The sequence below is a fragment of the Mustela putorius genome, unplaced genomic scaffold (genome assembly GCF_011764305.1).
Source record: "Mustela putorius furo isolate JIRA1106 unplaced genomic scaffold, ASM1176430v1.1 tig00003871_pilon_pilon_pilon, whole genome shotgun sequence".
Classification (NCBI taxonomy): Eukaryota; Metazoa; Chordata; class Mammalia; order Carnivora; family Mustelidae; genus Mustela; species Mustela putorius.
This window is the reverse complement of record NW_025422023.1, coordinates 14259472-14272191: the sequence shown is the minus strand read 5'-3', so window position 1 is coordinate 14272191 and position 12720 is coordinate 14259472. Positions and strand designations below refer to the sequence as shown.

At 65.9% G+C, this 12720-nt stretch overlaps 1 protein-coding gene across 3 annotated transcripts in view; it reads right to left on the bottom strand.

Moving 5' to 3' along the window:
- Positions 1–12720, bottom strand: part of LOC101681509 (GRAM domain-containing protein 4) — a 60700-nt gene that overhangs the window by 2674 nt on the left and 45306 nt on the right. For all 3 annotated transcript variants that reach the window (XM_045067093.1, XM_004775444.3, XM_004775441.3), the window contains exons 6-18: positions 10571–10703; positions 10095–10120; positions 9405–9496; positions 7958–8049; positions 6812–6860; positions 6005–6076; positions 5528–5571; positions 5343–5452; positions 3602–3756; positions 1925–2069; positions 1282–1375; positions 885–969; positions 3–71 (exon numbers count right to left, since the gene is read on the bottom strand). In XM_045067093.1, coding sequence (XP_044923028.1) covers positions 3–71; positions 885–969; positions 1282–1375; positions 1925–2069; positions 3602–3756; positions 5343–5452; positions 5528–5571; positions 6005–6076; positions 6812–6860; positions 7958–8049; positions 9405–9496; positions 10095–10120; positions 10571–10703 — 1166 coding nt within the window. The remainder of the gene's footprint in view (positions 1–2; positions 72–884; positions 970–1281; positions 1376–1924; positions 2070–3601; positions 3757–5342; positions 5453–5527; positions 5572–6004; positions 6077–6811; positions 6861–7957; positions 8050–9404; positions 9497–10094; positions 10121–10570; positions 10704–12720) is intronic.

Sequence of the window (12720 nt, the reverse complement as noted above, 5' to 3'; positions counted from 1 at the left end):
ACTTTCTGGGTTGAAGGCGTTGACACAGCGATCCCCATGCCTGAGCCCGGGAGGACAGAGAGGACCTTGTACTGAGGGGTGATGGCACATGGTCAGCTTGGAGCCCTCCCAGGATCAGGACCAGACCTGTCCCCGGGCACGTTTCTCCCAGGGGCCCACAGACAACCAGCCCCATGAAACCCTGCCTTTCTGACCACGAGAGGACAGACCGACTTCATGACCGAGAATCCAGACCTGCCCATGCCCTATCCCACCCCTCCCAGCAGGCCCGAGTGAGACGGGGTCTCCCTAAGGAGCGGGGGAACGTCTCCTGTCCCAGCCGCTGCATCTCTCTCCGGTGGGGGTGGGGGGGGCGCGAGGGGGGTGTGCTCCTGACGTGCCAGCGAGCTGCGGCCACTCCCCACCTAGGCTGGCCTGTGTCCCAGACGCTCAGACGCTGGAGGCAGGGGACACTGCACATGCCCTGCCCTGTCCAAGTGACGCTCGGAGGGACACTGGCCGAGGACACACCCAAGGTGGGGGGAGCATCTCAGGGCCAAGGGGCGGATACACAGTGGTTAGTGGGGGCTGGGGCACCCGGCCGGGCCCACCGTGCTGTGCTCCCCTTCCCCATCTGTGGGAGGGCGCCTGGCGCTGACCCATGAGGACGGGGGCAAGCCCGTGGTATGCGGACACTCTCCGAGGGGAGCTAGGGGGCTCTGCACGGAGACCTTCTAGAAGGGGAGCCTGACACAGGCACTCCCACGTCTCCCGACGGCACCACTCCCTCACCGCGAACACATCTGCCTTCCAACCGAAGCCCACCGGCTTCACGGCCCCACGGCCTCTCTCCTCCGCAGCCGGAGAGGGGTACCCGAAGAGGGTAGGAGAGGACCCACACGGACCTTCTGTATGTCCGTGATGTCCATCAGCTTGATGACCTTGTTTCTCTTGGAAGAACCGGATTTGGAGCTTTCAAAGCACAAGTAACTATAAGAGGAGAAACAAAGACATGTGACCCAGCAACCGCACGGGGACGCCCGCCCGGGCTGCTGCCATCACGGTCCCCATGCGGCAGGCAGAGCGCCCCTTCCAGCCGCCGCCGCGCACCCACTTTCCACAGAGCCGGCGCTCTGAGAGAGGGCGACTGAGGCTGGCGGCGTCCCGCATCCTGGGGTATCCCCCTAGAGCCGGCACGGTCCCTGAGGCCTGGCCCTTCAGCGAGAGGAGCTGGGGAGGCCAGGGCGCAGCCGCCACAGCAAGGATGGGAGACGGGGGACCGAGGGCCTGCGCGGCACTCACTTCTCCGTCACGTACAGAACCCCGTTGCGGATGTAGTCGGTGGGCATCTTGCGGTCCCGGTTTATGAGGCAGCAGCGCCAGCCGTGCTCGCACACTAGTAGGGAGGGATGGGGTCCGTCAGCCCTGCTCCCCGGGGCCAGGCCAGCTCATTCCCCAGCCACCAAGAACACCCACAGCGGGAGGCAGGCTGCCCTCTGCTCTCCTAGAAAGCGGGTATCTGCTCCCGTGTGGGAGCCGGCGCGGGCTTCCGTCCCCTCCGAGGAGCACACAGCTCACGTGGTGCAGACGGACAGAGCCGCCGCCTCGACACTCAGGGGCCACGTCTGCATGGCCCGGGTTAGCAGGGAGGGGGGACAGGACGAGGTCAAAGCCCAGCTCTCCATGGCCGGCAGTCATGCACTGTGACCCGCCACGTGGTTCTAAGGGCCCAGCCGCCTGCCACCAGGTCCTGGCCGGCCCCTCTGAGTTCCCGCAGCTCAGCCATCCACGGCCGATGAGACGGGCGCCCTAGGAGCACAGCCAGCAACTCCCGCCTGCTGCCCAGAGCCCTCCCGGGCCCCCAGGGCCTGGCCTGGCCACCGGCCCCAGCGCAGGCGGAGCCCCCAAAGGGCCAGGGCGGGCCACAGGCTCTGCGCACACACACCTGCGAGCGGGCGCTCGCTTTCTGTCAAGTTGAAGATCTCGTGGAAACTGCCCTTCTTGGTCCCGTGGAGGCGACCGGCGTCCTCATCTCTGTTGAGGCCGGCGGGCGCGCTGGAGACGCAGCCCCGCGACGAGGCCGTCTGTAGCTGCCGAGAGCACACGCGATCCCCATTACTCACGCCAGCTGCGGGTGGGCACAGGGACGCACACAGCCCCCCGCCTGCCCCTGCCCAGCTGGAAACGGCGACGAGCAGCAGGCGCGGATGTCCGGATGCGGGGTGCAGACCCTACGGGCCCCTGCCCAGGAGCCCTGCTTCCCCTGGCGGCGCCCCCACTCCAGAGGGCCGCGCCAGGACCTGCACCCCAGCACACGCGGTCTGCATCCCAGGCCGCCAGGTGCTCCGCACAGAGGCCATCCCAGACATTTCGGAAATCGGAACCGGCCGGGGCACGGCCCACGGAAAGTGACGTTCAAGGTCAAACAGAGTCACAACACAGCAATGCACAGCATCAGGTCCCCGCAGAGAAGGGGTTTCCACACGGACACCATACCTTGTCGGACCCTGACAGCTGGCCAGGAAGGAGATGACAGACAGACGCGTGACCGAGAGAAGGGAGAAAGAGGGTCCCCGCGACGTGAGCTCACACCCGGGGGCTGAGCAGAGCTGCACGCAGACGCTGTGGCGGGGTCCCCCTCCCCCTCTCCACCTCCAGGAAGTCCACGTCCTCACTCCCCTGCTCTGTCTCTCCCGAGGCTGGCCAGCGCTACATGGTAACCCCTGGAAGGCCCTGTCCTGATCACCCCAGGGCAAGGATGAGCCCCTCGTCCCCTCGCACGCCCGCAGGGAGCCAGGCTGCCTGCCTCTGTACCTCCTCCCTAGGCCCGCCTCCTCCTGCACGACCAGAGCTCGCCCACCAGCGCACCACGACCCTGCTCGTGTGCAGAGAGCCCCACACGCCGCTCCCAAGTGTGGGCTCCCAGCAAGCTCTGCAGTCCCAGAACCTGGGAAGAGTGACCTTCACCTGACCTTCACCTGACCCAGAGCTGCCCTCCCGTTGCTGGGTCACCGGACACCCTGTCCTCAGACGACACTCACACAACACAGCGATCCGACGTCACCTCCTTCAGGAAACCTTCTCAGACCTCCCCAGGAGTCCTATGGGACCCAGAACCTCCCGCGCTCGTCTGAGACCCTGAGAGCGCCTAGGCCAGCTCATCCTCTGTGTCTGAGTCTGGGACCCAGGGCCCAACACCCACGAAGCCCTTCTACCATGAATAAAATACAGGCCCCATGCCAGCCTGTGGGCACGAGGTAGGCCCGCGCCTGAGCTGGGGAACAGAGGGCCAGACAGTACCTCCCACGGCTCCCTCCTCCCAAGGCCCCCTAGCTCTGGGCAGACGTGACCAGCCCCCCGCACCCTGCCTGCCCTTGGCCTGGGGGACAGCATGGCTCAGGCAAGTCCGTTGGGGGCCGATTTGAGGGGCCTCGAGGCAGGAGAGGGCCTCCAGCACAGCCTCCCCCAGTGGCCACCCGGCGCCGTGGGGCGCTCTAAAGCAGCAATGCCGGGCAGCGGGGGCCGTACTCTGTCTGCTTCAAGGGCCCCACGAGATCAGGAAGACACCAGCCTCCCCACACACAGAGAGCACAAGTGTGGGCCCCGCCCGAGGCCAGCCTACCCGGCGCGACACGGCGGTGCTGGAGCGCTCTTTGAGCTGGGGGTCCGTGGGCAGGCTCCTCCAGATGATGTAGGGGGTGTCGTATTTGGCTCGCAATCTCGGGCAGCGTTTGAAGACAAAGTCGATGAGGAAAAACTTGATGCCAGCGTAGAGTCCTAGGGACAGGAGATGACAGTCCCGTTGTGGCCAGGGCCCACAGACGGCCTCCCAGAACCCAGGTGTGGCCGGCGCAGGGCAGGGGGAGCAAGAGTGTGAGGTGACCCAGCCAACGTGGTGTCCCCTTCAGTGTCTCGCCACCTGGGGCCCTCCGGCAGCTCCTGCCGACCACAGCACCTTGCACACAGACGGGCCCACCACTTACCACCCCACAAGGGTGACATGAAAGAAAGTGCGAGGGACCCACCCCCAGCCAGCCGCCCTCTGATCTGGTGGCCCGGCATCACGGCCGGGCGCCCCCTGCACCCCGGGCCCCCGAGAAACAGGATTGAGGGCATTTCACTTTGGTTGGTGTCAGTCCTTGTCCCCAAGGCCATGCTGTCTGTCAGCACTGCTTGTCCTGACAAGGCATGCCGGGGGGGCGCCAACGAGAGACCAAGGCCGCAGCGGCACGCCAGGAGGTGGTTGGCAGGTGGGGACCGCCCCCGCCCTGTGCGAACCCCGAGCTCAACGTCACAGCTCGGATCCAGCCTCTACCCTCGCCCTGACCCCTGCACTGCAGACAGGCCGTGCCCACTTCAGGGACACAGAGACCCCGCAGGAAATCAGAGCTCAGGGTCTAGCCTGGGGAGGAGGGTGCAGCTTCCTGGGGTAGGTGGGCCGAGTGGGTTGGGGCAGCCTCAGAACCATGGCTTTGGCCTCAGGGCAGCCTCCACACCGGCCCACACCCTCTCCCTACCCTGCAGAAGCCCCAGGCAGGGGTTCAGTACAGGGGTTCCAGCAAACCCACGGGGGTGTTCAAGCTATGCTGCCGTGCCATCCCATGGTCTGAAAGAGGCAGAAGCCACGTCGTGCACAGTCAGCCCTGCGGCCAGTGGCTCCCTGAATTCTGCACGCTGCCCACCCCAAAATCAAGCTCTGAGCGCCCTGTCTTCAGCTTGCCCCCCCCCCCACTTCCCCAGTGGCCCCACTTGGCAACACGGCCTACCAGCCCGTCGGGGCAAACCCTGAGCCCTCCCCGACCATCCAGTCCAGCCATAGCTCCTGGCGTCGGGCTCCAACCACAACCAGGGTCCCCCTAGGGCTCCACAACCCCGACGCAGCTGCCTGCCTCAGGCCCCTCACTGCCCTGCCCAGCCCACCCCAGCCACGGGCTGCTCCTGACCAGCCCAAAGCAGAATCCAGAAAGCTCACCTTCTGCTCAGACCCCACTGCACAGAGCCTCGAGGCCACTGTCCCCCACGACACCTGCACCCGTCATCCTCCCTGGGCCGCGGCCCCCGCCCCTCGGCCCCCGTGAGCGCTCCGAGCTGGCTGACCGCGGTCCACGACCGATGCCTCCCAGCCCCACGTGCTCGCCGGGAGCGGGGTGCGGCCGGGGGCTGGCTCTTGAAAGCAGAGAACAGGCTCATTTTAAGGAACCAGGATCACGGCTCTGGGGTTCCGATGGGCTTCGTTTCTCCCAAGTTCCACCGTTCTAACGGAGAGCCGTCGGGTGCGGCGCCAGGGCAGGCAGGCCGGGACCCCCGCGCCCCCCAACCCGGCACGCGCGGCAGCCCGGACCCCAGCCCGGGCGCCTCCTTACCCACGGCCAGTCCCACCAGGCGGTAGGGGAAGAAGCAGGAGGCGAGGAAGGCAGCCCAGAGCGCGACGTACAGCTTCTGCGTGATCTCGGGCTGGACCCACATGAACAGGCTGGAAGGGAGAGGGGGGCTCAGCCGGGACCGGGGCCGCACCCCCGAAGGTGCGGGCTGGGGGCCGGGGACTTACTTCTTGATCTTCTCTAGGATGTCAGCCATCTTGCCGAAGAGGTTCTGTGGGGAGAAGCCGTGGTCACCACGGGCCCTGGGCCCGTCTACAGGGTGACACTGGGGGGTGCATAGCCGCCCCGCGAGGCCACAACTGGAGGTGGGGGGCACGCAGAGCCCCGCTGTCCCACCCAGCCGCTCACAGGCTGGGGACGGGGTGGTGGGTCCCCGAGAAGCCCAGGGACTCGCACGGACGCCGGACGCAGGCCACGTCCCTCCCAGCAGCTGGCTTGGCCCCGGCTTGGCAGGTCTCCACCCTCCAGGGTGCCCACCATCAGCCCAGACCCTCCCGCCAACCGTGGCCGTGGGCACTGCCAAGGGATCGACGGGCAGGTCAGCTGACCACAGATAATCCAGGCCTGCGGTTCTGGGGGTTGGGGCCCCCATGGGGCTGGGCTGACGCACAGACGCCCCCGGGGCTGGAGCCCGAGAGCTGTACCTGGGCCTTCTGGGCGACATCCAGCACGAGCTGGAACTTCTCAGACACGGTCAAGTCTTCCTTCGGAGGCTCCTGCAGCCAAAGGGGACAGAGAATTTCCACCGGAATTCAGCAGCCCAGAGCAATGGTTCACAGAAGCAGTCCAGAGGCCTCACAGCCCCAGAAGCAGGGTCCTGCACTGCCCCCGCACAGAGGGGCTGGCTGTCCTGGCAGACGCCCCCCCGGTGCCCGAGAGGGTAGGCGGGCAGTGGCAGTCCCCTGAGCCAGCAGGGGGTCACGCTTCCACGGCCCATCTTCAAAGGTGCGTCTGAGATCCGGTAGCCCTCCACCCCTCACTCTGTACGGAGGGAAACTGAGGCGAGGGGGCACGACCTCCACCTGTTTGTCTGAGTTCATTTAACAAGAACCTCCCAAGGGCCTCCTGGATGCCGGGGCCCAGCAGGTCACAGTTCGCTGATCCCTGCTCTACTGACCTACTGACCTCTGGTCCGGGAGGCCCCTGTACCCCCTCTCCCTGCTCCAACGTATGACCCCTACCAGGAGGGGTAAGGACAGCCCAGGGCCCGGGTCTGGTGAGGACCTGCTTCCCCTGCAGTGAAGCAGGGGCCAGGGAGGGGCACTCGAGGTGTTGGCTGGCTGGGGGTCAGCCTGTGGCCATCCAGGGCTCTGTGGTGGGGGAGGCTGGCCTTCTGCTTCCTGACCTCCACCTGCCAGGCAGGGGTCCCCTGGGCATCTAGCAAGCAGCACCCGGAGGCTCCGGGAAGCTGGCCGGGCGGAGACAGAGACCTCCACCCTCCCAGGACTTACCACCGGTTCAGAGACTTCAGGCACGATGCTCCACTGTATCCTCCAGCCCCTGCAAGGACAGCATCATGCGCTTTTCACAGACGGACCACATCGAGTCCCCAGCCCCGTGCTCCCGGCGGGGAAGAAGTGCGGGACAGGAAGGGCTCCGGAACCCTCTGTCTGCAGCCGAGACCTGCAGGGCTGCTCCCTGGCTCTTGAGCAGGGAAAGTTCAGGGTCACCCCCAGGAGCCCCTCCCCTGGGGGCCCAGAGGTGGAACAGAAGATCTTTCAGAAGAAGCCAGCGAAGAAATAACGGTGAGTGCTTTAGCTAATCGTGCCTGGTCTGGGCACAGGTGACCCCTTCCCGGGTATGTAAAGATATTCTTCTCTACAAAATACATTTTCAAATAACCCTACTCAAGCAGGCTCAGAGATGCACCCGGGAAAGCCGTATGTGAAAGTGTGAACTTCTCAACAGCTAAGCACAGATCTGCCTGCGGCGGGGAACCGGGAGGCTCCGTCGGTGCAGCGTCTGCTTTCGGCTCAGGTTATGATCCCGGGGTCCCGGGATGCAGTCCTATGTCCAGCTCCCTCCTCAGCGGGGAGCCTGCTTCTGCCTCTGCCTCTGCCGCCCGCTCTTGACTGTCTCTCAAATACATAAATAAAAACTTAACAAAAAAAAGTCAGGACTGCTAGGGCCCACTGCAGGCCTGCGTGAAGCAGGGGTCACCGCTGCCGCATACAGACCAAGCAGCTGGGGAGGAGGGGTTCCCCGTGGAGCCCCCCGGAGCGCGCCTAGCACAGAGAAGATGCCGCATGGGCTCCGTGATTGCAACGACCCTCCCGCTAAGTCCCGGGGCCTCCCAGGGCACAGAGACTCCACAGCCCCGCAAGTCCCTGGGGTCGTCACAGCTGAGCAGGAGCTGCTGGGGGGACCCCCTGCCGGCCCCCGAGAGAAAGGAGCTGGGGAGTCTGCGGAGCCCCGCCTGCTGCCTCCCGCGGACCAGGTGGAGGTGGGCGTCCTCCTGGGGGCTCGGGAGCCCAGCCTCCCCGAGGACCACTCCCCAAACCCCACGTGTGAGGCAGCCCCAGCTCAGGTGTGCTACGGTTGTGTGTGTGGTCAGAAGACTTCCCAGTCACGTACGCAGAAGGAAGCTGCTCACCTACCTGGCTATGAGGTAATTGAGGGATAACCTCAAAATTGCTAGAAATAAGAACATGGGGATGGCCCAGCCATGCCACACGGCGTTCATGTACACCTGCGGGTTTGGAGAGAGACAGTCAGGCGGCCTGACAGGCCACATCCCTCCCCCTGCCCTGCCCCACCGGGCGGGCAGCCATGCCAGGAGGCGGGGAGCCCAGGCCCCCAGGGCCTTCCCCAAGGGCTGACGGCAGGACAGGGAAGCCCTGAGAGGAGCTGCTCTCTCAGGAGGAGCCGCCAGTGCTCCGAGGGTGCAGGGAGCAGGCGGTCCCAGGGAAGCAGCCATTGCACGTAGCCTGGGGCGGGCCAAGGTCCCTGCCAGCTCTGGGGGCGGCTCCCTTAAGCTGGAGCTGGCAACACCCCCGGGACTCAGCGCGGCCAGTGAGGCAACTGACTGCTGGCTGAGAAGCCCCTGCGTGCCGTGTGCCAGGCCAAGTGCGGCTTGGGCTCCTCCGCTCCAGGCCCACCGGGACTGGCAGAGCTGCCGGCACAGAGCAGACGCTCAGAAAAGGGCAGAGAAGGGAATGTGGCGGGGGCGGGGGGCGGGGACGGGGTCCAGGCGGAGGCCTGGAAGGTAGGTCTGAATGGCGAGCACATCCCCTGGTGACGGTAGGCAGGACCAAGGTACCAAAGACCTCATGGAGCTTGGAAGGGTGAAGGCGGGGCTTTGGGGGGCTGAAGGTGGGGCCTCTGGCGTGAGGTGGGGCTGGCGCCCTGCCACTGAGTCACTGGGTCGTGTTCTCAGTCTGTGTTTGCAAAATGCCCGTCTCCCCTGCACTGGCGCCAAGCTATGGGCTTTAGGGAGGTCTCCGAACCCTCTGGAACGCAGAGATGGGGACGTTGGAAGCTGCGGCCACCGCTCTCTGGCCTGGCAGGCAGGAGGGCAGGCTGTGTCCTCCTCCCAGTGACCAGAGGGTCTCACGTGGGGCTGGGGATGGCTGCCACAGGACCATTCCGGCACCGCCGCAGGGTCCATGTCCCCCAAGGGCACACGACAATGCCAGGCCCCTGCTCTCCCATCCTGACCCAGGACTGGTGGTTCGCGGAGTCTCAGCTTGGCCTCAGGCCACTGGGGGTCTGCCAGGAGCCTCCCCTAGATACCCAGCGGGAGGAGCCCGGGGCCCCTCTGGGCAGACGCGCCTCCCCACCATCCTCTCCCTGACTCGTCCAGGGAGGCGACGGAGGCATGGACAGAGGGCTGCCATGGGGCTGTGTGTGCAGACACGGGCCGACCCCCGGCACCCCCCACGCTCTCGCATGATCCTGCAGCGACCCCGTGGCTGGGGAGCGACACGGCAGCCACTTTCTAGACAGAAGCTAAGGGGCGTGTGTCCCGAGGGAAACCGTGGGGACGGGGCGGGCCGGAGGCCCGGAGGCCTGGAGGAGCACCCCCCACCGCCCGGGAGCACGCACGGTGAAGGCGATGGCGGACGTGTAGACGGAGTACCAGTCGGATAAGGCAGAGAGGTTCTTCACGAAGCTGGTGACGGGCTTGGCACCGCGCTCTGAGGACAACACACTGCAGTGAGGGCACTGCACACTGCACACTTGGGCACACCCAGGAGGGCAGCGGGGCAGCAGCAGGGCAACAGCGGGGCGGGAGGAGCCAAAACGAGCAAAACTCTGGCTCCTCGTGTGCCTGACCCTCTGCCGGTGCTCCCCCCAGGAGCACCGCTCCAGGTGCTGCGGGCCATCCACAGCCTCTGCGGGGCCGCGCCGGCCACCTGTCCCCTGCCGCCCACGCCTGAGCCATGCACAAGAGAAAGGGCCAGCTGAGGGGGTGTTCCTTGTCACCGCCCAGGCTCTGGCAAACACGGGGGAAAGCACCACTTCTCTCAGGGCATTCCAGGCCTGGAGGGAAACGGTGCCCCGGCTCAGGGCCAGGTGGACAGCGCTGGCCCCATCCTGTCCTGCTCTAGATGGACAAGGTGGGGCCCCGGACGGGCTTCCAAAGGGAGCCTTTTTCCTGAGAACTCTCAGGGAACATCCTTCTGAGAACACGTCCCGTAGCTCAGGACTCCAGAGCCGGCCCTGCTGGCTCCGGGCACGCAGCTCAGGCCCCAACGGTCCCCACGGCCGCTCACAGACATGCTAGGTACTCACTTAGTCGCCTCATGTTTTCCGTCAACCTGGGAGAGAGAGGGAGAGACATGAGCACTGGCTCCTCTGCGCCTCGCCCGACACCCACTGCGGGGCTCCGCTGGCACCGGGACACGGCCATGCCAGGAAGCACATTGTCGCTGCTCCCTAACTTGGGGTGTGGGGGGGTGTCTCACCCATGGAACCGTCCCTCACCTCCCACCCGTGGCCCTAGAACCCGAGTCCCCCAGAGCCTACAATACGGCTTGGAGCAGGGGCAATTGACTGAGCGGGTACCACTGAGCAGGGGGACGTGGCCGTGCCACCTGCCCTGGAGCCCTGCTGCCTGTCCTCCTCCAGGAAGGGGGTCCCTTTCGCAAGAAGGTGGGCATGGCCTGGCCCTGGGAGCCGCCCCGGCTGCCGCCTCTCGGACCCTCGGACGCTGGCCTGGCTGAGGCCTCGGTGCGGTGACTGCCCCCCACCTCCGCCAGGGCCCCCACCTCCGGGCGCTGAGGGGCTCCTCCGTCTCCACGGCGCTCTCCTCCGGCTGGAACCGGAAGTCCTCCACGTACTCCCCGAACTTCTCGTAGAACCACTTCTGGACGCGGGGGCACAGCCCCTGGCTCCGCCGGTCTGTGGGCACGGAGGTCCCCGTGAGGGCAGGCGGGGGCGTGAGGAGCACCGACAGAGGAGCGTGAACACGCACTCCCCGACGCCAGGCCTGACCCGCTTCCACCACGAGGCCCGGCCTGGCTGCCACGGACCACATGCGGTCTCCACGGCCACACGTGCCCCAAGCTGCCCCCCCACCGTGGGCTCCCACCCCTGGCGTCTGCGTCATCCTCCCTTTTTCTGGCAGGGGCTCAGTCCTGGGGAGCCCGGGGACCAGAAGCACGGCCAAGGGGTGTGTGGGCCGTGGCTGTATCTAGCTGGGGGCCCCAGTGAAGGAAGTGGCCTCTGCCCAGCTCGACCAAGATCTTCAGAAACAGACCCACATCCCAAACTCAAAAAACCAGGTGGACAGAGCGCCTGGGGGGCTCTGGGTGAAGCCTCTGCCTTCAGCTCCCATCATGATCCCAGAGTCCTGGGATGGAGCCCCGCGTCGGGCTCCCTGCTCAGGGGGAAGCCTGCTTCCTCCTCTCTCTCTGCCTGCCTCTCTGCCTACTGTGATCTCTGTCTGTCAAATAAATAAATAAAATCTTAAAAAAAAAAGAAAAGAAAACCAGGCAGAACCAGGGAGCCTGGGTGTGCTGCAGGACACATATTCGCCTGCAGGGGGCGCTGTCCGGCCGCAGGCGAGGAGGGGGACGGCGGGAGGGGTCCAGCGCCCCGGCTCTCCCAGGGGCAGAGGCTCTCCCAGGGGCTGAGGCTCTCCCAGGGGCTGAGGTCTGTGAGCCGCCCAGGTGCAGAGAAAAGGCAGAGCTCTCAGGGAGGGGAGGGCTGAGGAGGGCTGGGGGCTTGTCGCCCCTGCCCGGGACGTGAATGTTTGCGGCGGGTGGCTAGGCAGCGGTGGGCGGGCCGGAGTCTACCAGGCCCGTGTTGCCACGAAACCACAGTAAGGATGCAGAGATGTGAGATCCACATCCTTGGGATTTTCTCCAAACACTTAAGAATGTAAAAACGTTTGAAACATGTGAAGTCAGGTGGGGGCTGTAGTCGGCCGAGCCCCAGGTCCAGGTCCGGCCCGCTGCCCCAGCAGCCCGGCTCGGACACCGTGACCCCTTGGCCGTCCACCCCGGCTGCTGGGTGGGGAGCACTGCACCCGTGCCCTCCCTTCCCCACACAGAACCCACCACACCAGCGACCGCCGCTACAGAATGGACCTCGGCCTGGGCTCCGGGAGACTTGGGGTCACCCCACCCTCCACCCTCCTGTGTGCACAGGAGACTCCTCAATCACAGGGCACAGCAGGGCCTCGGGTTCTCTGTTCCTGGCTTGGATCCTGGGTCTTGGGTGTGGCACCGGTGACCCGAGGGGCACAGCAGCCAATTCTGCACCTGCACCGGCCCGCCTGGGGTTCCCACACCGGGGTGCCTGGGCAGGGGGCATCTCCCCCTCTGAAAGGCAGGACCTGACTCCGGGCCAAGCTGGGCCTCCACATGGCAGGGGCCCCCGGAGAGACTTCCCTTCCTGAGTCTCCGTTTCCTCCCCTGTACACGAGACGGGCTAACCTGAGGCCCTTCTGGGGCAGCTGTGTGTTCCCGGCACCGGCAGGGGTGCTTGCGAGGGCTCAGCCTGGGGGAGGGCGCCCCAGGTTGGGTGCCAAGAGGGCCAGGCCTACAGAGCTGGACAGAAAGTCCAGTTTGCTGCTCGAACAGCTCTAGGAAGGCCGGGGGGGACTCAGATAGAAGCTCAGGGAGGAGGAAAAGGTGCAAAGGGTTGTGCATCCTGACCCAAGGGGGGCCGGCCACATGCTGACCATGGCGGCCCCCACTGCCCGCTCGTCCCTTGTCAGGACTGCCAGCCTCTGGACATGGGCCACCAGGTCAGGGGCCAAAAAGCCAGTCTGACAGCAACGACACTGCATCTCCATCAGCAAGGGCTGAAGCGGGCCACGTGGTCTTTCTACAGGAAAATAAGATCCTGTCTCGTTGAACAGCCTGTGTTTGCGGTGACAGCTCCTGATTCACAGCTGGAGACGCCTTCGCAG